Source organism: Rhinatrema bivittatum, chromosome 10 (genome assembly GCF_901001135.1).
Source record: "Rhinatrema bivittatum chromosome 10, aRhiBiv1.1, whole genome shotgun sequence".
Taxonomy (NCBI): domain Eukaryota; kingdom Metazoa; phylum Chordata; class Amphibia; order Gymnophiona; family Rhinatrematidae; genus Rhinatrema; species Rhinatrema bivittatum.
The window spans coordinates 128,158,279-128,180,406 of record NC_042624.1 but is presented as its reverse complement, the minus strand read 5'-3'; the positions used below and the strand labels follow the sequence as shown (position 1 = coordinate 128,180,406).

Here is a 22,128-nt window from a genome sequence, read left to right as displayed (position 1 = left end):
CTATCATATGCCTGCCTACGACTCCAGCGATGCCAGGACTGCCGCCCCAATACGCATCCTTCGGGGATGTATTCTCCAAAGAAGCAGCTGATATTCTTCCTCCACATAGGCCCTATATGACTGTGCCATAAGGCTGAAGCCCAGTGCTGAGCCACCGAAAGGACGGGGTGTACCTCCTCTCAGTTAAAGAGAATAAAGCAATGTCGGAATACATTGAAGAAAATCTCCAGAAGGGCTTTATCCGACCAAAGTTGCCGGCTGGCGCAGGTTTTTTTTTTTGTGGGGAAGAAGGACGGTACCCTACGTCCATGTATCGATTACTGAGGTCTAAATGAAATCACGATCAAAGACAGTTACCCCTTGCTGTTAATCTCGGAGCTGTTTGACAGGCTGCAAGGGGCTAAGATATTTTCAAAGCTCGACTTGAAGGGGGCCTACAACCTCATTCACATTCGGAGCGGCGATGAATGGAAAACAGCCTTCAATACGCGAGACGGCCCCTTCGAGTATCTTGTAATGCCATTTGGGTTGTGCAATGCACTCGCCATTTTCCAAAATATGATGAAAGACATCTTGCAGGATTTGCTGTACAAGAATGTTGTGGTCTACCTGGACGATATACTCATCTTCTCCCAGGATTTGGAGACCCATATTGCATACGTTAAGCAAGTACTCCACCGTCTCCGCGAACACCGGCTGTACGCCAAACTCTTAAGTGTGAATTTCACAAAGATTCTGTGCCTTTTCTAGGCTACATAGTGACAAAGGAAGGCTTCCAAATGGACCCTCACAAACTGGAAAGTATCAAGAATTGGTCTCAACCTACCAGCCTGAAGGCTTTAAGGAGATTCCTGGGGTTCACCAATTACTATTGAAGCTTTATAAAGAATTATTCTTCTGTAACCATACCCTTGACCGCGATGACTTGCAAGGGTGCCAATGCTTCAAAATGGTCAGCGGAGGCCATTTCCGCATTCGAGAAATTAAAGACTGCCTTCTCCACAGAACCGTGCTTGTAGCATCCAGACCCTAACAAGCCCTTCATAGTAGAAGTTGATGCTTCAGATGTGGGGGCAGAGGCTGTGTTGAGCCAACCTGGAGATTCAAAAGCCTTACATCCCTGTTCATTCTTCTCACGAAGATTCTCTCCAGCCGAGAATAACTACAGGATCGGAGACAAGGAGCTCCTGATGATAAAGCTTGCATTCGAGGAATGGCGGCCTTGGGTCGAAGGCGCTCAACATCAAATAACTGTCTTTACGGATCATAAGAGTATCTCCGCCTCGCACAACGGCTGAATTACAGATAGGCCAGATGGTCTTTATTCTTCAACCATTTCGATTTTGTGCTCAAGTTCCGCCCTGAAGATCGAAACACCAGAGCAGACACACTGTCACACTCATTTCATTCAGAGGATGTGCCTGATGAGCCACAACACATAATTGTACCGAAGAAAATCCTCTTCACATCCACTCAGTCTGTGCCCATTGGAAAGACTATCGTTCCAAAGAACCTCAGGAAGAAAGTGCTCTTCTGGGCCCATGATTCCAAGCTGGCTGGCCATCCTGGTCAACGTCGAACCCTGCTCAGGATACAGGAGCTGTATTGGTGGCCTACCATCAAAAAGGATACCTATTCCTACGTGGCATCCTGCACCAACTGCGCCAAGAACAAACCGACCTCTGGACCACCGTGGGGTCAAATGCAACCTTTGCCAGTTCCGGATCGACCCCGGTCGCACATTGCTACTGACTTTGTAGTCGATTTACCTACTTCCGGAGGAATGAACACCATCTGGGTGACCGTGGACCACTTTAGCAAGATGGCACACTTTGTGGCACTCCCTGGCATACCCTCAGCCTTGGAGCTTGAAAAGCTCTTCATAACGCACATATTCCGCCTCCACGGCCTACCTTTACACATCGTATCTGACCGTGGGTCCAAATTCACGGCACGATTCTGGAAGACTTTATGCAAATTGTTTGACATCACTCTAGACTACACCTCAGCCTACCATCCGCAGTCGAATGGCCAGACAGAACGGATGAATCGTACAATGAAGCAGTTTATACGAGCCTATGCCACGTCCCGACAAAATAACTGGGCCGACTTGCTTCCATGGGCTGAATTCGCCATCAACTCTCATCCAGCAACATCTACTGGAAAGTCACCTTTTGAAGTGGTATTCGGATGTTCTCCAACACCGCCACTTCCACTCAAGCTCTAAGTGACGTCTCCAGCAGCTCAATCCACTGCTATTATCCATAAACTGTGGGTTCAGACAAAGGACATGCTAATCAAAGCGAGTGACCGTGCTAAGAAGAATTATGATGCGCACCATGCGCCAGCTCCAGTCTTCAAGCCAGGAGACAAGGTCTGGTTGTCAACCAAGCACCTCAGACTCAAACTATCTTCCTCTCAGTTTGCTCCTCGCTACTTGGGACCATTCCCAGTTCTTCAATGTATTGGCAACGTCAGCTATCGTCTGAAGCTACTACCTGGTCTCCACATTCATAACGCATTCCACGTTTCACTGTTGAAACCACTCATACTCAGTGAATTTTCTTCCAAGACTCAAGATCTACCTGTTATCAATGCAGAAGACGACTTAGAATACAAAGTCGAAGAAGTCCTGGATGTTCGTAAAAGAGGCAAGACTTTTGAATACCTTCTAAAATGGGAAGGTTTCAGCCCCAAAGAAAACTCTTGGGAGCCTCAGACCAATATCCTGGACAAAGAGATGCTTCGCCAGTTCCACCTCATGCATCCTTCAAAATCTAAGCCTGGTACCCAAAGAGGAAATTGCCCTTTGAAGGGGGTACTGTTGTGTCCGTCGGTTCCCGACGCCCTCTCTCCGCCCTCCTTACCTCTTTGGCGACTCCCTCTTCAACTGCGGGACGATTGGCTGCCGCAGCAACCTTCTGCCGAAGTGCTCCGGCGTCCCCGGACCGGCTAGACGCTGCAACCCGCCATATTTCCTGGAGGCCTAGGGGCGTGCGCACGGCGTGGCCCGACTGAAGTACCGGTGATAGCACAAACCTCAGGGGCGTCCCCCTGAGATAACATCATCCGCGACGGCTATATAAGGTCTTAGAATTTGCTAACACAGCGAGTTAGCAAGGGAATGGGTTCGGGTTACTCTACCTAAGCTACTCTGTGTCCTCGGACTTACCAGGGGTACCCGCTCCTCGGGGGCCTCACTCTCTCCTTTGTTTTTCAGGTGACAAGTCTGGAACCGGTACTCGCTCCTCGAGGGCCCTCGTTCTCAGACTTGCTCAGTATTCACTTCTGCCTGGAAGTCATTGCTGCCTACTACATCTGAGTTACCATCGCTCTCTCAGAGCTTTCCCTGGAACCAGGTACTCGCTCCTCGAGGGCCTATCCATTCCAGCTCCTGGGCTTCTATGAGACATTGTGTGAGTGTTACTATCAGGTTCTATCCATGAACCCTGCATACCCGGCCTACTCACTATATTTCGGTTTCTCTACAGCTCAGCCTCCAGGGATCGCTGTTCCAGTATCTGAGTGACTACAGCCCAGCCGGGCATTTCAGCTCACTACTGCCACCTTTGGTGGTTCAGTATACTGTCTAATAAAAGAACTAGTGTGTGTCTGTCTCCTATCTCTGAGCCTGACCTGTGGCCCCTCTTGGGATCTTCCCCCGGGGGCGTGGTCATCTGCCACTGGTCCAAGGATCCACCCACAACTCTCCTAATAACTACAGATAGCAGCTCCTAACAGATTGCTAACTCCTAAATAACAACAGTCTATTCCAAAAAACAAAAAAATGTAGCGATTACTTACCTGATAATCTTGTTTTCCTTAGTGTATGCAGATAGACTCAAAACAAGTGGGGTATAGTGTGCTCGTGCTAGCAGTTGGAGATGGATCTGACGTCAGCACGGGTACATTTACCCCCGCAGGAAGTGCAGAAATTCAGTAATCTTCCTAGCAAAAGCTGTATGGATATATGTGTAACTGACCGATCGCTTAAATAAACAGGATTAACCTGACCGATTGATAGTAGCTGGAGACCACCAGCGTTCCCAACCGGAAGGCGTCGACACCCGGCAGGGTGGATGCCCTATCATAAGAAAACATGGCTTACCATGAGTCGGTGAATCCCCATGTATACCGGCAGCTGGGCGGGATGCTGAGTCCATCTGCATACACTAAGGAAAACGAGATTATCAGGTAAGTAATCTCTACATTTCCTAGCGTGTAGCAGATGGACTCAAAACAAGTGGGATGTACAAAAGCTACTCCCGGACTGGGCGGGAGGCTGCCCGAGGACCGTTTAGGATTGCCCTCGCAAATGCTGTGTCCTCCCTGGCCTGGACGTCCAGACGGTAGAATCTGGAGAAGGTATGGAGGGAGGACCACGTCGCCGCTCTGCATATCTCTGCGGGCGACAGCATCCTAGTTTCTGCCCAGGAGGCCGCTTGCGCTCTGGTAGAATGAGCCTTGACCTGTAGAGGCGGTGGTTTTCCTGCCTCTACGTAGGTCGCCTTGATAACTTCTTTGATCCAGCGGGTGATGGTTGGCCGTGAGGCCGCTTCCCCTTGCTTCTTCCCGCTGTGAAGGACGAACAGGTGGTCCGTCTTTCGTACTGCTTCCGACATTTCCAGGTATCTGGACAGCAGTCTGCCGATGTCGAGATGGCGTAGCATTCGACCTTCTTCCGACTTAGTCAAACCTTCCGTGGTAGGCAAGGATATGGTTTGGTTGAGGTGGAAGTGTGAGACTACTTTGGGTAAGAAGGAAGGAACCGTGCGAAGATGGATAGCCTCTGGAGTGATTCTGAGAAACGGATCATGGCAGGACAGTGCTTGTAGCTCTGAGATGCGGCGTGCTGAACACACAGCCAGCAAGAACACCATCTTCAAGGTTAACAAATGGAGAGACAGGCCTCAAAGGGGCCTGAAGGCGGATCCTGCTAGAAATTCCAACACTAGGTTGAGGTTCCACAGGGGCACTGGCCACTTCAGTGGCGGGTGAATGTGTTTGACTCCTTTCAGGAAACGTGAAACGTCTGGGTGTGTGGCAATGCTGTTGCCGTCCCTCCTGGGACCGTAGCAAGACAGCGCTGCCACCTGCACCTTGATGGAGTTGAGGGATAGACCCTTCTGAAGTCCATCTTGTAGGAAATCCAAAATGATAGGGATCTTAGCGGCATGTGGATTGGTGCTGTGAGTATCGCACCAGGCTTCAAAAACTCTCCAGATCCTTATATATGTTAGAGATGTGGAGAACTTGCGTGCTCGGAGGAGTGTATTACCGGCTCCAAGTATCCTCTTTTCTTCAGTCTAGCCCTCTCAATGGCCAGACCGTTAGAGAGAATTGAGCTGGATCCTCGTGGAGGATAGGACCTTGCCGCAGCAGGTCCCTGTGTGGAGGCAGGGGAAATGGAGTCCCTGCCAGTAATCTTCTCATGTCTGCGTACCAGGGTCTTCTTGGCCAGTCCGGGGCCACTAGAAGAACTAGGCCTCTGTGCCGCTGAATCTTGTGTACAGTGGCACCCAGCAGGGGCCATGGAGGAAAGGCATATAGAAGAATCCCCTGAGGCCATGGCTGTACCAGGGCATCGATCCCCTGGGATAGCGGATCCCGCCTGCGGCTGAAGTATCTGTGTACTTGAGCGTTGGACCTGTCTGCTAGTAGGTCCATGCCCGGCGTCCCCCACTGATCCACAATCATCTGGAAAGCTGTGGGCGACAGCTGCCATTCCCCTGGATTTAGGCTTTCTCTGCTGAGGAAGTCTGCCGTGGTGTTGTCCTTCCCGGCGATGTGAACGGCGGAGATGTCCTGGAGATTCGCTTCCGCCCAAATCATCAGGGCGGCTATTTCTAGGGATACCTGTTGGCTTCTGGTTCCGCCCTGTCGGTTGATGTATGCCACCGTGGTGGCGTTGTCTGACATCACTCTGACCGCTCTGTTGCGAAGTCTGTGGGCAAATCGCAGGCATGCTAGCCTGACTGCCCGTGCCTCTAGTCGGCTGATGTTCCACCCCGACTCTTCTCTGTTCCACTGCCCTTGGGCAGTGAGTTCTTCGCAATGTGCTCCCCATCCGTTCAGGCTGGTATCTGTAGTGAGCAGGGTCCAGGTTGGGGAGGACATTCTTGACCCCCGGCTCATGTGGCCGGGCTGCAACCACCACCGTATCTGATTCCGCACTCTGGCTGGTAGAGGTAGGTGTGTGGTGTAGTTCTGGGATCGTGGGCTCCACCGGGATAGGAGGGCGCGTTGCAATGGTCTCATATGAGCCCGCGCCCATGGTATCACCTCCAGAGTGGATGCCATAAGGCCGAAGACCTGTAAGTAATCCCAAGCTGTGGGCCGGGTGGCGCTCAGCAGGGCCTGCAGATGATTCTGGAGCTTTGATCTTCTCTTGGAGGTCAGGCTGACCTTGTCTTCCTGGGTGTCGAATCGGACTCCTAGGTATTTCAGCGACTGAGAAGGCTGTAGAGAACTCTTGTTCAAGTTTACTACCCATCCTAGGCTTTCCAGAAGAGCTATAACTCTGTTGGTTGCCTGGTGGCTCTCCTCCGGTGACGTTGCCCTGATCAGCCAATCATCCAGGTAGGGGTGGATGAGAATTCCTTCCTTCCTGAGTGCCGCCGCCACTACTACTATGACCTTGGTGAAGGTTCGCGGCGCGGTGGCTAACCCGAAAGGTAAAGCTCGGAACTGGAAGTATTGATTCAGGACTTTGAAGCGTAAATAGCGCTGGTGATCCCGATGAATTGGGTTATGCAAGTAGGCTTCCGACAGATCTAGGGATGTGAGAAACTCCCCTGGCTGTACTGAATGTTTGACAGACCGCAGAGTTTCCATGCGAAAGCTGGGGACCCGTAGGTGTCAGTTGACCGACTTGAGGTCCAGGACGGGCCTGAAAGTGCCCTCCTTCTTGGGCACTATGAAATAAAAGGAATAATGCCCAGAACATATCTCCCCTGCAGGCACTGGGATTATGGCTTTTAGGGACAGGAGCCTCTGCCAGGTAACTTCCAGTGCCGTCCTCTTGAGGGGCGAACAAGGAGATTCCATAAACTTGTCCGGCGAGAGCCGAAGAAAGTCCAGGTAGTACCCTTTTCGGATGATGGCGAGGACCCACTGGTCCGAGGTAATCTCAACACACCTGTGGTAGAAGAGGGTTAGCCTGCCCCCTATGGCTGCTACCCCGGGATGGGTCGGCTGATTGTCATTTTGGGGTGCAGCTGGGACCCGAACCCGAGCCGGTTCCCCTCTTGTTGCGCTTAGTCGAAAGGACTGGTTCCTGGCCTGCGGACGAGGTGCTTGGTAGCGAGTCCTGTAGGGGTGGAAGCGCTGCGAGTTTCTACCTCTGGATGGTCTAGGAAAAGGGCGCTGGCTCCTCCTTGTCCTGTCTTCTGGTAGACGGGGTACTGGAGAAGCGCCCCATTTATTGGCCAGTTTCTCGAGGTCGCTGCCGAACAGGAGGGATCCCTTAAAGGGCATTTCTCATGAGACGTGTCTTGGAAGATGAGTCGGCCGACCAATTATGCAGCCAGAGCTGCCTCCTGGCTGCCACTGCGGATGAAACTCCCTTGGCTGCCGTACGGACTAGGTCGGAGGCTGCGTCAGTGAGGAACGAGAGAGCTGATTCCATTTCTTCTCCCGGGGTGTTACTCCTAGCCTGTGATAAACAGGAACGCATCACCACGGTGCAGCAGGTCGCAATTCGTAGGGACATGGTTGCCACCTCAAAGGTCTGTTTCAGAATGGCGTCCAGTCGCCGGTCATGAGGCTCCTTGAGGGCCATCCCCCCTTCAACTGGAATGGTAGTGTGCTTGACCACAGCGCTAATCAAGGCGTCCACCTGAGGGCACCCCAGCAGGTCCTGGATAGCCGGTGCCAGGGGGTACATGCCCATCAGGGCCCAGCCCCCTTTGAAGGAAGCTGCTGGTGCTGCCCATTCTAAATCTATCAGTTGTGCTGCTTGCAAGAATGGAAAGTGGCGGGCTGTAGGACGAAGACCTTCCAGCAGGGGGTTCTGCGCAGAGGGTACCGTAGCGCTGGGACCTGTAATATCCAACTCCACCAGACACTGAGACACCAGGTCGGAGAGATCCTCCTTGGGGAAGAACCGCCTCATGGTTCTATATGGCTCAATCCCTGGGGGAAGCTCCCCCTCGTCCGGGAGTTCGGACTCGTCCGGTGAAACCTCCTGGTCCGACTGATCCGGTGAGGTCCCACTCACGATAAGGGCGCGAGGGTCCAGGAACAGGAGCCGCCACCGCAGCAGCCGCCGCAGTCGCAGCCACCGCAGGAACAGCGGGAACAGCAGGGCCTGGACGGGAAGCCGTTTGCATCTGTACAAAGGCATGAATCCCCTTAAAGAGATCCACCCAGGAAATGGAAGCAGCCTCTAATCGCCGGGGTACAAGATCCCCCGGGATTCCCGATTGGTCGAGACTGCCCGCTAAATCCGGGGTAGCCCCTGGGGAACTGTCAGCAAATCGTGGCTGAGACTGGTCCTGGCCCGAGGGTCCCACGGCCTCCTCACATTGGACACATAGGGAGTCTGGCTCTTCACTGTGCGTGGCTCGAAGCTGGCATGCAGAGCAGAGGCTGAGGGCTTTAATGCCGGAGGCAGGCGGCGCCGCCGCTGAAGACGCTGAGGCGTTCTGCTCCATTGAAAAGTATGCGCTGAATGAGAAGCGGCAATAATATATGCTTAATAGAACAGGCGCACAATAATAATATTAAGCGGCAGCAATATGCGCTTAATACAACAGGCGCACAATAATAATATGCGGCAATAATATGCGCTTAATACAACAGGCGCACAATAATAATAATATGCGGCAGCAATATGCGCTTAATACAACAGGCGCACAATGATAATATGCTGCAGTAATATGCGCTTAATACAACAGGCGCACAATGATAGTATGCGGAAGCAATATGCGCTTAATACAACAGGCGCACAATAATAATAATATGCGGCAGCAATATGTGCTTAATACAACAGGCACACAATAATAATATGCGGCAGTAATATGCACTTAATACAACAGGCGCACAATAATAATATGCGGCAGCAATATGCGCTTAATACAACAGGCGCACAATAATAATATGCAGCAGTAATATGCGCTTAATACAACAGGCGCACAATAATAATATGCGGCAGCAATATGCGCTTAATACAACAGGCGCACAATAATAATATGCAATCTGTTCTCAGCAATATGCCGTTAGCAATACACGCTGAATGGTATTCAATAGGCTCTCATCAATAAGCGGTTAGCAATACACGCTGAATGGCAGTCAATAGGCTCTCAACAATAAGCTGTTAGTAATACACGCTCAATGGCAGTCAATAGGCTCTCAGCAATACACACTCTATGGCACTCAATATGTTCCCAGCAATAAGGCAATATACGCACAAGGAGGAATAGAGCCGCGTCTATTACGGGTGCTCAATACCTGAACAAGGCCCACAAAATGGCGCCCTCCACAGCGTGCCACGCCGCCGATCCTTGGTTCCTCGGAGACCAGAAATAAGAGATGTACGCCTTACCTGATCCTCAGCGCTTCCCGGCTGGAACCCGGGCGGTCTCCGGCTGCGGGGGGAGAGGGCAAGGACCTTCACCGCCACGTTTGAGGATATGCACCCGCTGCCTCGTCCACGCCGGGACAGAGGCGCCTCGTATGCCTCACCCGAACCTCGCCCGGGGGGCTATGTCCCTGCCGCGATTCGGCCACCGGACCGAGGACTTAGACCTCTGGGGGATCACGGAAATCACCCCGGGAAACTCTACTGGGGGAGGGACCTTAGGGTATCACCGCATGAGTGTGGGGCTCGATGGTGTAAGAAAGTAGAAAATAGAAAGTAGATTTGGAAAACACGCTCAGCGATCGTGCAGGCTCTCCAAACTGCTTTGGAGACGGAAATTACTAAGTTGCTACGCTTCCTGTGGGGGTATATATATACGCCCGTGCTGACGTCAGATCAGTCTCCAACTGCTAGCACGCGGATACTATACCCATTCCTTCTGAGTCCATCTGGCTACACGCCAGGAAATATGATATTTCTGTACTCTTGAATGTGTATTGCATTATGGTCTCAATAAAGACAATTTAAAAAAAGAAAAAAAAAATGAGACAGACCTGCTAAGTAGCTTCCATAAGAGAAGGAACCAGCCCTGGAAGTGCAATGGTAGCCAAGCCGCTGAATGACAGAGAGAGAGAGGCTAGCAGGAGCATCTCCTCGAGAAATGCCCTCACTGTTGGGATTGGGGCATACCCAGCGTTATCAGTGCCCCCCTATGCCTCAGATACAGGCTTTTCCCACACTCTGAGGCCATAAGTACTCGTGGCAAAGAAATTAAAATGTGAAACCCTCACTTTCTCAATACAAACTGTGAACGGATGTGCACTGTTGCCAGTTTCTCTCTCCTGAGCTACTCTGAGTTCTCATCTGCCTTTGCTTTATTTATTTGAAACTTTCCTGGTCTGAAGAACAAATACTTTTTAATTCTTTTTAAAGGGCAAGCGACAGCTTAAGACAGTAAGAGATAAGAAGGGAGGAGAGAGAAGGGGAAAAGCAATGCTAACCCCAAATTTGCCCTAGGAAAGCTGTAAGCCCTCTGGCTCTGGCACTGTTCAAATGAAGAAGGGAGAACAGGTTTTTCACTTCAGAAGCTGCCTAAATTTGGATCAGCTCGACTGATGGAGGGAGTACTAGACTTTCACCTCAGAAGCAGTCTCTCAGACTCCTCGGTCTACAGCATGGGATGCAGAGAATACTGACAGGCTGAGGTCATCTCAGGTTAGTAAGTATCTGTCTTCATCTGCTGACTAGTGTGTACAACCCACACATCCGAACTGGTCTGTGAGTTTACTATTTGTCGTTGACGTGGTATGGGCTGTAAACATGTAGTTTATGTGCACAAGCTATCGGCTATTCTAAAAGGTGATTTTTCAAAAGGTTACATACATAAAAATTAGCATATACTCGTATATATGCTATTTATAATCCTCAAACATACATGCGTAAGGATTCACAAGTAAATTTACACATATAAAAAAAGGGCCAATGGGGGTGAAATGAGGGGAGTTCAGGCTGAAGAGACAGGAAGGTCACAATGACCTACAGATGGACTAGGCAAACTGGTAGACAAATTGCTAAAACTAGTAATTTCATTGACGTTTACATGTTGGAAAATCTGCCGACTTACACAGGGGTAAATGCATGTAAATTACGCATGTAAAATCTCCTTGCATATATTTTTAAAGTAAGACAAATATAAATGCGCAGGGCAGTTATGCCCCCTTTATCTGGATAAATTCTGATTAATCTGGGCTTTACTTATCTGGCTAAGTAAGATAATTGGATATGTTTTAAAAGCACTACTTATCCAGCTATCTTACTTAAGCAGATAAGTAGCACTTTTAAGACTTACCCCACTAGCTGGATAAATCAGAACTTAGCCAACTAATTTGAATATCTATTCACGCGTATCTTTTACATGCGTGCAAATGTTGCAGGGTAAACTTAAATGTATTTGATAAAATACTAGGGTGGCCATATACACGTGTATGTGGGCGCAAGCACAGTTACCCTCCAAACGCCACAGTAGATTGTTACATAGTTGGTAAGGATGAAGAGACCAATCTTCTTCCGATGGCCCAATGAGGCTCTCTCTGTGTGGTAATCCAGAAGAAAGTGAAAAACCATCTGAAATCAAAAAAACCTCCTTCCAAACCCCAAATATAACGCTGTTCAGAATAATTGGATAGGTACTGTTTTCTAGCATATAGCAATATAATAACGCACTTTTTCTTCCTCTAAAATCTTGTTCAATTTACTTTTGAATGGATTTCATGTTCTAGTTATAACTACTTCCATTAACAAAATATTCCATGTCATCACACTTTATGGAACTGTAATAAAAAATATTTAAAAAGCAGAGAAATCTCTTCTTTTGAAGTTAATGAAATCAAATAACTCTAAATCTTAGAGGATCCACCTTGCATTGTTTGTCACCACTTCAAAAAAAGATCCTTCAAGATAAAAACTGAAAATAGGTAAGAAAGTTTGAAAGGGATGTGGTCACCTGTGCTAGAAGACACTGCTTCCTCAGTCTGCTGTAAAACTGCAGAACATGAGGGTCTGCTCTCACAACCTTAGGATCAAAATCCATTACCCTCAGGCCCTGAAGGCTCCGAGCTCGGGATAGGGCTACGTATGCCTGACCGCTTTCAAAAACACGAGCCAAAGAGATCTCCACACAGTCCAGAGACATCCCCTAAAAGAATTAAAGAAAAGGTTAGAGTGCATGATCCTATATGTCCTGTCTGCTTTCTAAGCACACACAAGGACAAGTCCAGAAGGTTATCATTCACAGTCATTTTAATAAAGTTCATAAGCAGCAACTCCACTGTTTAACAAATGCTTGTTTAAAGGGGTCCCCCGACACGGACCCGTGTTTCGCCGACAGGCTGCGTCGGGAGGGACAACACTTTCAAGAGATCCTTCAGTTTAGTCGGTAATGTGAAATTTCAGTGTTGTCCCTCCCGACGCAGCCTGTCGGCGAAACACGGGTCCGTGTCGGGGGACCCCTTTAAACAAGCATTTGTTAAACAGTGGAGTTGCTGCTTATGAACTTTATTAAAATGACTGTGGTGCATTTTATAAAAAAGCGCAAGCGTGTACTTTTGTTCGCGCACCAGGCACAAACAACCGTACGCCGGATTTTATAAGATACGAGCATAGCCGCGCGTATCTTATAAAATCCAGGGTCGGCGCCCACAAGAGGATGCACATTTGCGCGTGCCGAGCCCTGCGCGCGCTGCCCGGAACGGGCAGCGCGTTTCAGGTGGCCGTTCCGGGCAGCGCAGGGCAGCGCGGGCAGCGCAGGGCGCGCAGGGCTCGGAGCGGCCTCGGAGGGAACTTTCCTTCTGCCTCCCCCCACCTTTATTCCCAAAGTTACGCCTGCTCAAGGCAGGCGCAACTCGCACACGCGGGCCGCCTGCCGGCGCGCCAGGTTCCGGTCCGGGGGCGTTCCAGGCGGCCCGCGTGTGCGAGTTACGCCTGCTTGAGGCAGGCGCAACTCGCACACGCGGGCCGCCTCCCGGCGCGCCAGGTTCCGGTCCGGGGGCGTTCCAGGCGGCCCGCGTGTGCGAGTTACGCCTGCCTCGAGCAGGCGCAACTCGCACACGCGGGACGCCTGCCGGCGCGCCAGGTTCCGGTCCGGGGGCGTTTCAGGTGGCCCGCGTGTGCGAGTTGCGCCTGCTCAAGGCAGGCGCAACTCGCACACGCGGGCCGCCTGCCGGCGCACCAGGTTCCAGTCCGGGGGCGGCCCGCGTGTGCGAGTTACGCCTGCTCGAGGCAGGCGTAACTCGCACACGCGGGCCACCTGCCAGCGCGCCAGGTTCCGGTCCGGGGGCGTTCCAGGCGGCCCACGTGTGCGAGTTACGCCTGCTCAAGGCAGGCGTAACTCGCACACGCGGGCCGCCTGCCGGCGCGCCAGGTTCCGGGCCGGGGGTGGCCAGTCCCCAGACCGGAATCACGCCCGCGGCCACGCCCCCGAATGATGCGCCACCGCGCCACGCCCCCCCCCAGGAAAGCCCCGGGACTTACGCTTGTCCCGGGGCTTGCGCACTCTGCCGAGCCTATGCAAAATAGGCTCGGCAGAGTGCGCAGGGGGGTGTTTGGGGTAGGTTTTCGGGGTTACGCGCGTAACCCTTTGAAAATCTACCCCACTGTGAATGATAAACTTCTGGACCAATCAAAATTCTTTCTGCACTTGTCCTTGTGTGCACTTTGATTGCTGAGTGCAGTCCCCAGCTCGTTGGCTGTCTGGTTTCTAAGCCAGAACATTATTACAGCAATCCTCCAATCCCCATGCAAAGAATCTTCCTAACCAGCATCTAGGACTCTTACTTCCCTGACAGCAGAACCTGCAGGGTATATGGCTCACCTGGCTTTTATGAATTGAAATAGCCCATGCCAGTTTCAAAGGGAGCTGCTTGCGACTTAAAAGAACTCCATTACGGCCTTTGAAGATCCAACATTCTGGTTTAATAACCTCAGTGACCCCACACAGGAACCTCACATTAGGCATACCTGCAGAGAAATCAAATTCATATACTGTAAGGGAATTGTGCAGGTTTCAAAGTTATTATAATGATTTTTCAATATGGTTTGAATTATTTATTTATTTAATTGCTTTTATATACCGACATTCGATCGAGATATCACATCGGTTTACAATTAACTAAACAAATAAGGCAAGGTCTGCTTATTTTACATTGTAACAGGGTAAAATGGGAAAGTATAAAATAAACATTGTAACATGGTAACTTTTATAGGGTAAAAGGGAGAGTATTATAATAAGACATTAATACATATAACATTGTAGCTCGGGGGGATAGGATATAGATGTATTAATGATTACCTGGATTACTAGTATTATTGCATAATTGGATTTTGTTTTCCATTTTATATGGTATTCTTTGTTATATGATGTGTTTGCACTTGATATCATGCTATTGCTTTTTGATTGTACGTTTGAATTTATGTAAGGTGTGTTTTGCATTATTTATGTGACATGATATGTACTGTATTGATATGTTTATGTTTTCCATTTATATGGTATTCTTTGTTATATGATGTGTTTGCACTTGATGTCATGCTATTGCTTTTTGATTGTACGTTTGAATTTATGTAAGGTGTGTTTTGCATTACTTATGTGACATGTTATGTACTGTATTGATATGTTTATGAGCATTCATGCTGTAATCTGCACTGATCAATTTGTAGTTGGATATAACAGACTAAGTACATTAAATACTTTGTCCACTTCAGATATTAACATGAAGGTCTATTGAGCGTTTGCTTTATAAAATGTGTGTGCTGATTGTGAAACTGATATGCAATCTGTTAATCAATGGAAAAAAAAACAATGCTTGGATTCTTTCAAATGTTTTGAAGTGAACAATGCAAAAGGTAAGTGCCACTTACTCTCTTTAACATCTTTATTAATTATTTCCATAACACATACAATTTAGGCAACCCCTATCCCTTCCTTCCTGTTCTTCCCACAGTTCGGTGATGCTGAGGAAGTTCTATAGAAGTTAGCAAATCTTAATCTTCAATTCCATTGGCAAGGAATTAAATGCCAACCAAATTTGTTGAAAGACATGTTGCTTCTTGGTAGAGCATTTATCCATCAATTTCCTCTCTAGCAGAAACAAATCCAACAGATACTCTCCAGCTTGTAAAATCCAGACTAGTATTGTCCAACCACTTAGCCAATATAAGCTTAAGCACCACCAGCAGCCCTTAACCAGGAGCATCTTGCAGATGTTTTGACCGATTGTAAGGAGTCTACATGACCTAATAAACAGAATGCCGCTGTCCATGGAAATTTATCTGTGAACAGTACTATGAAATATTGTAATAAACTTTGCTAGAATGGTTGGATAGAAATGCACAAATGCCGTTTTAGGTTGAAAACACTTAAGAATTATCAGACAATGCAACCTTAACTTTAAAAGCCTTGCTTGACCACATTATTATTCTGTTCATAATCTTTGAATTTCTCACATCATTATTCCACTCACTGCTTGTCTTATGAGATCATCTCAAGCATATATATAACCATCCAATAATTCACATTCCAGGTCATGAGTCTATACATCAGCTAATGTTTGTAACACTAAATATTTTGAGTTAATATGTAAAACTTATATATAGTGGTAACATTCACATGGTTTTTAACAAACTCAATAAACGGTGGAAAGGTCCAATAGTATATGACTTAACTATCTGCCTCTTCATGGGTGAGATATAGCTGCGAAACTGTAGATATACAAAGTAATCATTATTTAAATGTAAATGATTGCAACTATATACAAATGAATGTATCACTCCAGATTGCAAATTGATGCATGACTATTAACCACACCCAGTGTATATTCTTCCTAATACATCAGTAGTATTCATGACTTTCCATTTTCTTCTAGGCCAAGGTTCATATGTCAATCAAAACTTATTCAAGATATTTCAGCATTTTATCTTTTTCGGCCCTCTTTAATTCCACCTTACTTCTTGAAAGGCTCTTTTAAATAATCAGGTTTTTACTTCCTTCTTAAAGACTTTTTCATCTTTTAAGAGATACAGCTGTTTTGGCAGAGTATTCCATAAGATAAGGTACGGTCTTGTGCTTTACCCAGATGCACTTGTTGAAATGATGGAACAGATAATAGGCCTTAGTTTGAGGATCTTAAATTACGCTGGTGTGTATAAACAAGTAAACTTGTACCCAACCCTCTGATTCCTGTCTTCTGTAACATCTTGTGTATTCTAAGTAAAACTTTATAACGAATTCGGGCTTCAACAGGCAGCCAATGTAAATTAAACTGTACAGGGGTCATATAATTGTATTTCAAATTCCAGACAGTACCTTTGCAGCAGAATTTTGTAGTAATTGCAAGGGTCTTACCGTTTTTACCTATAATCCCAAGAGTAAGGAATTGCAATAATCCATTTCTAAAAAAAGTGTTTGTAATACTAACCAAAACCATGGGTTCTCGGAATGGCTCGAAAAGTGCTGGAAGTCCATCTGGGCCAGATGATTTATGTACTTTTAGCTCCTGAATTAATTGGAGGATATCTTGCTCTGAAATTTGCCTGTTTAGCCATTCTAGATTGGAGTATGTCAACTGAGAAAATTAATCAGCCCAAAAATTTATTTTTGTCATTAATGGACTCTTTTAATGACAAAAATAAATTTTGGGCTGATATAATTTATTGTAAACCGGCGTGATGTGCTCGCACGAACACCGGTATATTAAAAGCTGTTAAACAAATAAATAATAAATAAAAGTTTCTAAAAACTTCTCCAAAACCAATCATAGAGAGCCTATTGTCCTTTTCCATTTTTTATATTATTTATTACATTTATAATCACTACATCCAAATGCTGTGGATCTGTGCAATTTACAGCTTAAAAAACATACAACATTAAAATTAAGATACATTTACATAAACTTCTTTATAAACATATGACCTTATAAATTTTCTAAAAAAAATTCAGCTCCTCCATTTTCCTTAATTCATTAGAAGCAGTGTTTCACTGCTTGGTCCTCCTATAGAAAAAGTTCTATTTTGCATTCCTAATTCTTATAACTCCTAAAACTTGGTTCCATTAAAAGATTTTGTTCTAAAGAATGTAAGATTCGACTGTTGTCATAAGGTTGAACTAATCTAGACAAGGAATAGCCTTCAATATGCAAAGCTTTAAACAATACCAACATCTTGAAATCTATTCTTTCCTTTACCAGCCAGCCAATATAAGATTAGAGTTATATGCTCATGTGGTTGAGATTCCATAATCATTCTAGCTGCTCCATTTATAACTAATTTAACACACTTAATAACTTCTGTAGTAACGCTACATACAGGACATTGCAATAATCAATCTTACTTATTACTTCCATTGTCCTCAAATCTGTTAAAAGACAAAGGCTTTAACTGTCAAACCAGACATAACCTTTTAAATGCCGCTTTTTCCACTTTCTATATTTGAGACTTCATAGTTAATCTTAAATCCAAATCACTCCCAAATTACAGGCTTCATCCACTATAGCAGTGGTTCTCAAACCTTTTTCCCATCGTGACACACCTGACAGGCCACGCTCACATGTCTGACACACTGCTCATTACAATTCACGGCGGAAATAAAAAGTAAAGGCCCAGTAATTATTTTTATTGTTTAAAATGACACAAGGAAAAGATACATATTCTGTCTGAACAGAAATTACATAAATAGTAAACATCCACACACCAAAACAGCACCAATTTCCAGCACTTAAACAGTAACCACCTTACCTAAGAAAAGGCAACACTGAAATATTACACCAGGCCTTAAGACACCAATACACCTCCTATTAGGAAAAGGGACCAAGTCAGGCTGCTATAGAGCCCTACAGAGAAACTACACGCCAGCAGAAAACCTCACCTGAGTCACATGTGCTGACCCTCACCTAACAAAGAATAAAGAGACCAAAACGCATAACTAGAAGCATGCAGACAAAAACTGAATTGGAAACCGCAGCAAGCCAGAGTCTCTGTATGCAGTGCAACAAAGGAAAAAGAGAAACATCACCCATCCTTATAAAACAAATCAAGAAATATAAAATCAGTAGCAGTAAAACCATACTAACAAAAAGAACAGATTATTTTAAAACAGCTGATGAATGGAATATCCAATAATTAAAAACTCATATAAAAAATTTCTAGATACCAATAAAATATTTCAAAATAGCGCACAAAGACACAGTAATGAAAAATAAGGATACAAAAATGTTTTTGTTCTGCATACCTGGAAACGTTTGTTCCCTGTATGTACCAGGATCAGTCCAGACGGTGGATCTGGAGGAGACTAATGACTTATACTATTTGTCCTCTGGTCGGGTCCGAAGAAAGGTTCACCGGCCTCGAAGACTACGATTGCACGATGGCTAAAGGACGCCATTGCCGCAGCTTACATCGGAGCGGGACGAGCTCCGCCTGGTGGAGTTGTCGCACACTCCACTCGCTCGCAGGCAGCTTCCTGGGCGGAGGTACGGTCCGTCTCCTCTCAGGAAATTTGTCAAGCGGCCACATGGAAATCACTGCACACTTTCTCGACATTATCGATAACACCTGGCGTCGTCAGCATCGGGGCACTTTGGCGACCAGGTTCTCCGAGCAGGGCTCTCAGGGTCCCACCCGATTTAGGGAAGCTTGGGTACATCCCACCGTCTGAGACTGATTCTGGTACGTACAGGGAAAAGAAAATTATTCCTTACCTGCTAATTTTCGTTCCTGTAGTACCATGGATCAGTCCAGACGCCCACCACTCTGGCTCCTGCTCGGGTTCTCTCTTTGGCTGACTACTTTATCGTTCATTGTTTCATTGCTGTATTCACAGCTCCCTACAAGTTGGTTTTCTGCCAAGAGTTACCAGTTACAGTTCACGTTACTTTTTCTAGTTGTGTTGATGGTTAAATAAACTTGATCCAGACTGTACTCTGTCATTAATCGAGCTTTGATATACTTATACTGAGCTCCTGCAGAGGGTGTGCTCGCCTATAGGGTGACGTCCCTCGAGCTCTGTTCTGACTCCATCTGCTGGACGGGGGACATATAGATGATCGGAGACCCTGAAGTCATTAGTCGCCTCGAGATCCACCGTCTGGACTGATCCATGGTATTACAGGAACGAAAATTAGCAGGTAAGGAATAATTTTCTTATATCCAGGTGTCCTGAGATTGTTTTGAATTAGCAGGAGGGGTGGTTTGCTTGGAACTTTCTCCTCTCTCTCAGTCACATACCAGCACTCTCTCTCACACTGGCTCTCAATGACACACCTATACACACATGCTCTCAGTCACTCACATATACACATTAGGGATGTGAATCGTTTTTGATGATTTAAAACAATCATCAGATATATTTTAAATCGTCAAAATCGTTAAGAGTCGCGATACAATAGAAATTCCCCGATTTATCGTGAAAAATCGTAAATCGGGGAGGGCGGGGAAAACCAGCACACCAAAAACCCCTAAACCCACCAAGACCCTATAAAACGAATCCCTTACCTTCCCCCACCCTCCCGAAACCCCCCAAAACATTTTACGAGTATCTAGTGGTCCAGTGGGGGCGCAGGGACCGATCTCCTGCTCTCGGTCCATCTGCGCCATTTTGGCTGCCACTCAAAAATGGCGCCGATGGCCCGATAAACCCCACCCCCCCCACCAGACCCTTTAAAAACGACCCCTTAGCTTTTCCCACCCTCCCGGATCCCCCCAAAACATACCTGGTGGTCTAGTGGTGGTCCCGGGAGCGATCTCCCGTTCTCAGGCCGTCGGCTGCCACTCAAAGATGGCGCCGATGGCCCTTTGCCCTTATCATATGACAGGGTATCCGTGCCATTGGCCGGCCCCTGTCACATGGTAGGAGCACTGGATGGTCGGCGCCATCTTTAAAGATGGTGGCGGCCATCTTTAAAGATGGTGGCGGCCATCTTTAAAGATGGCGGCCAGCCAGTGCTCCTACCATGTGACAGGGGCCGGCCAATGGCACGGATACCCTGTCATATGGTAAGGGCAAAGGGCCATCGGCGCCATCTTTGAGTGGCAGCCGACGGCCCATGGGTGGGGGTTGACGTTCATCTGTTTTCTCTGAGGTGCGCTGCTCATTCCTCCGGCCGTGTCTCTCTTCTGTTCTTCGGGCCGATGCTGACCAAACTCACATGGTCTCTTCTTCCCGCACACACACCCGTAGCTCATCACTTCCTCTTCCAGGCCGCGGCGGGGGGCGGGAAGAAGAGACCATGCCGATGCCGCTGACTCCAGCTGTCCTGCCGCGTTCCGCCCGGTCTATCAGCATTTTAAGCCCGGGCGGGGGAGGACCAGGGAGCAGTTGGGTCAGCGGGGGACCGGGAAGTGTGGCGACACACCGGTTGAGAACCACTGCTCTAAACAACATCTCTCTTTTTTAATTGCACCCAACTCAGGACGATACACCATGGGATTTACCATCAGAACCCTTTTAGATGCTTATTATAAATCTCCATTAGACTTTAACCATCCATTTGTTAACTCCTCCACATTCAATTTCTGGCAATCATTCTAATCCCTATTCCATCCCATTCTTATTTAAAAGCAGACATTTCTACTCTAGAACAAATCCTTTTCTCCCTCTTTTTAAAATTTGCTTGCCCAATCTTTATACAAAGTCTCCCTATTACTGTCCTATGATCAGACCAAAGTACTACACACGTCTGTAGATCTTCTACTACCTGCTTTCTACACATATCCTCTAAACATATATAATTGGATTTTTACTTGTGACTTTTCCAAATTTCCCTGATTTACTGTCAACTGGAACAGTCTGTGTTTAAATGCAAACAATGACTCAGTCACCCTTGGATGTAAAAGATCATTTAAAGTTTTTGTGCATTCCAGAATCTAACCTTCAAGTCATCTGTATGAAGCCTATTCATTTGGTTTTTGTAGTATGTCAGTCACTTTTCAGGTCTAAAATATCTTTATTCCACTTCCATTTCCTGCCAGTTGTATAACTAATTATTTCACCTCTAAGTACAGCCTTCACTGCCTCCCAGAATAATATTGGATTTGTTTTATGTTGAGCATGAGTAGCTTCAACTGCTGCTATTTATTCTACAAAAATAATTTATATTCTGTGTAGTTACTTAGCAAATGTGGTGCATTGTCTCTTGCATAGAGGAGGTGTCTCCCAGGGCTACTGCCCAAGAGGGAAGGGTTAGGTCGGCCATCATAGTTGGTGATTCAATTATTAGGAATGTAGATAGCTGGGTGGCTGGTGGGCGGGAGGTTCGCCTGGTAACATGCCTACCTAGTGAGAAGGCGGCGGACCACATGTGTCACATAGATATGATTTTAGACAGTGCTAGGGAGGAACCAGCTGTCGTGGTACATGTGGGCAATGATGACATAAGAAAATGTGGGAGGGAGGTTCTGGAAGCCAAATTTAGGCTCTTAGGTAGAAAGCTTAAATCCAGAACCTCCAGGGTAGCATTCTCTGAAATGCTCCCTGTTCCACGCGCAGGTCACCAGAGGCAGGCAGAGCTCCGGAGTCTCAATGCGTGGATGAGACAATGGTGCAAGGAAGAGGGATTCAGTTTTGTTAGGAACTGGGGAACCTTTTGGGGAAGGGGGAGTCTCTTCCGAAGGGATGGGCTCCACCTTAACCAGGGTGGAACCAGACTGCTGGCGCTAACCTTTAAAAAGGAGATAGAGCAGCTTTTAAACTAGAACAAAGGGGAAAGCCGACAGTCGCTCAGCGCATGGTTCGGAGAGAGGTATCTTCAAAGGATACTAATGATGCATTAGAATTAGTGCATCCCGACAGTGAGGTTCCAATAATTTGAAAAATAGTCCAAGTGCCTGTAACTAAAAACTCACCTGAGCTAAAAAATTCTAACTTATCCCTATCAATTAAAAAGCAGAATAAAAATACAAAAAAGCAAACTTTGAAATGTTTGTATGCTAATGCCAGAAGTCTAAGAAGTAAGATGGGAGAATTAGAATGTATAGCAGTAAATGATGACATAGACTTAATTGGC

General features: G+C 47.0%; 1 protein-coding gene across 3 annotated transcripts in view; it reads right to left on the bottom strand.

Moving 5' to 3' along the window:
- LOC115100118 (ATP-dependent DNA helicase PIF1-like) overlaps positions 1-22,128 on the bottom strand; it is a gene marked incomplete at its 5' end in the record, with an annotated part of 57,057 nt that overhangs the window by 2,480 nt on the left and 32,449 nt on the right. For all 3 annotated transcript variants that reach the window (XM_029618348.1, XM_029618351.1, XM_029618350.1), the window contains 2 exon segments: positions 12,084-12,275; positions 13,950-14,095. In XM_029618348.1, coding sequence (XP_029474208.1) covers positions 12,084-12,275; positions 13,950-14,095 — 338 coding nt within the window.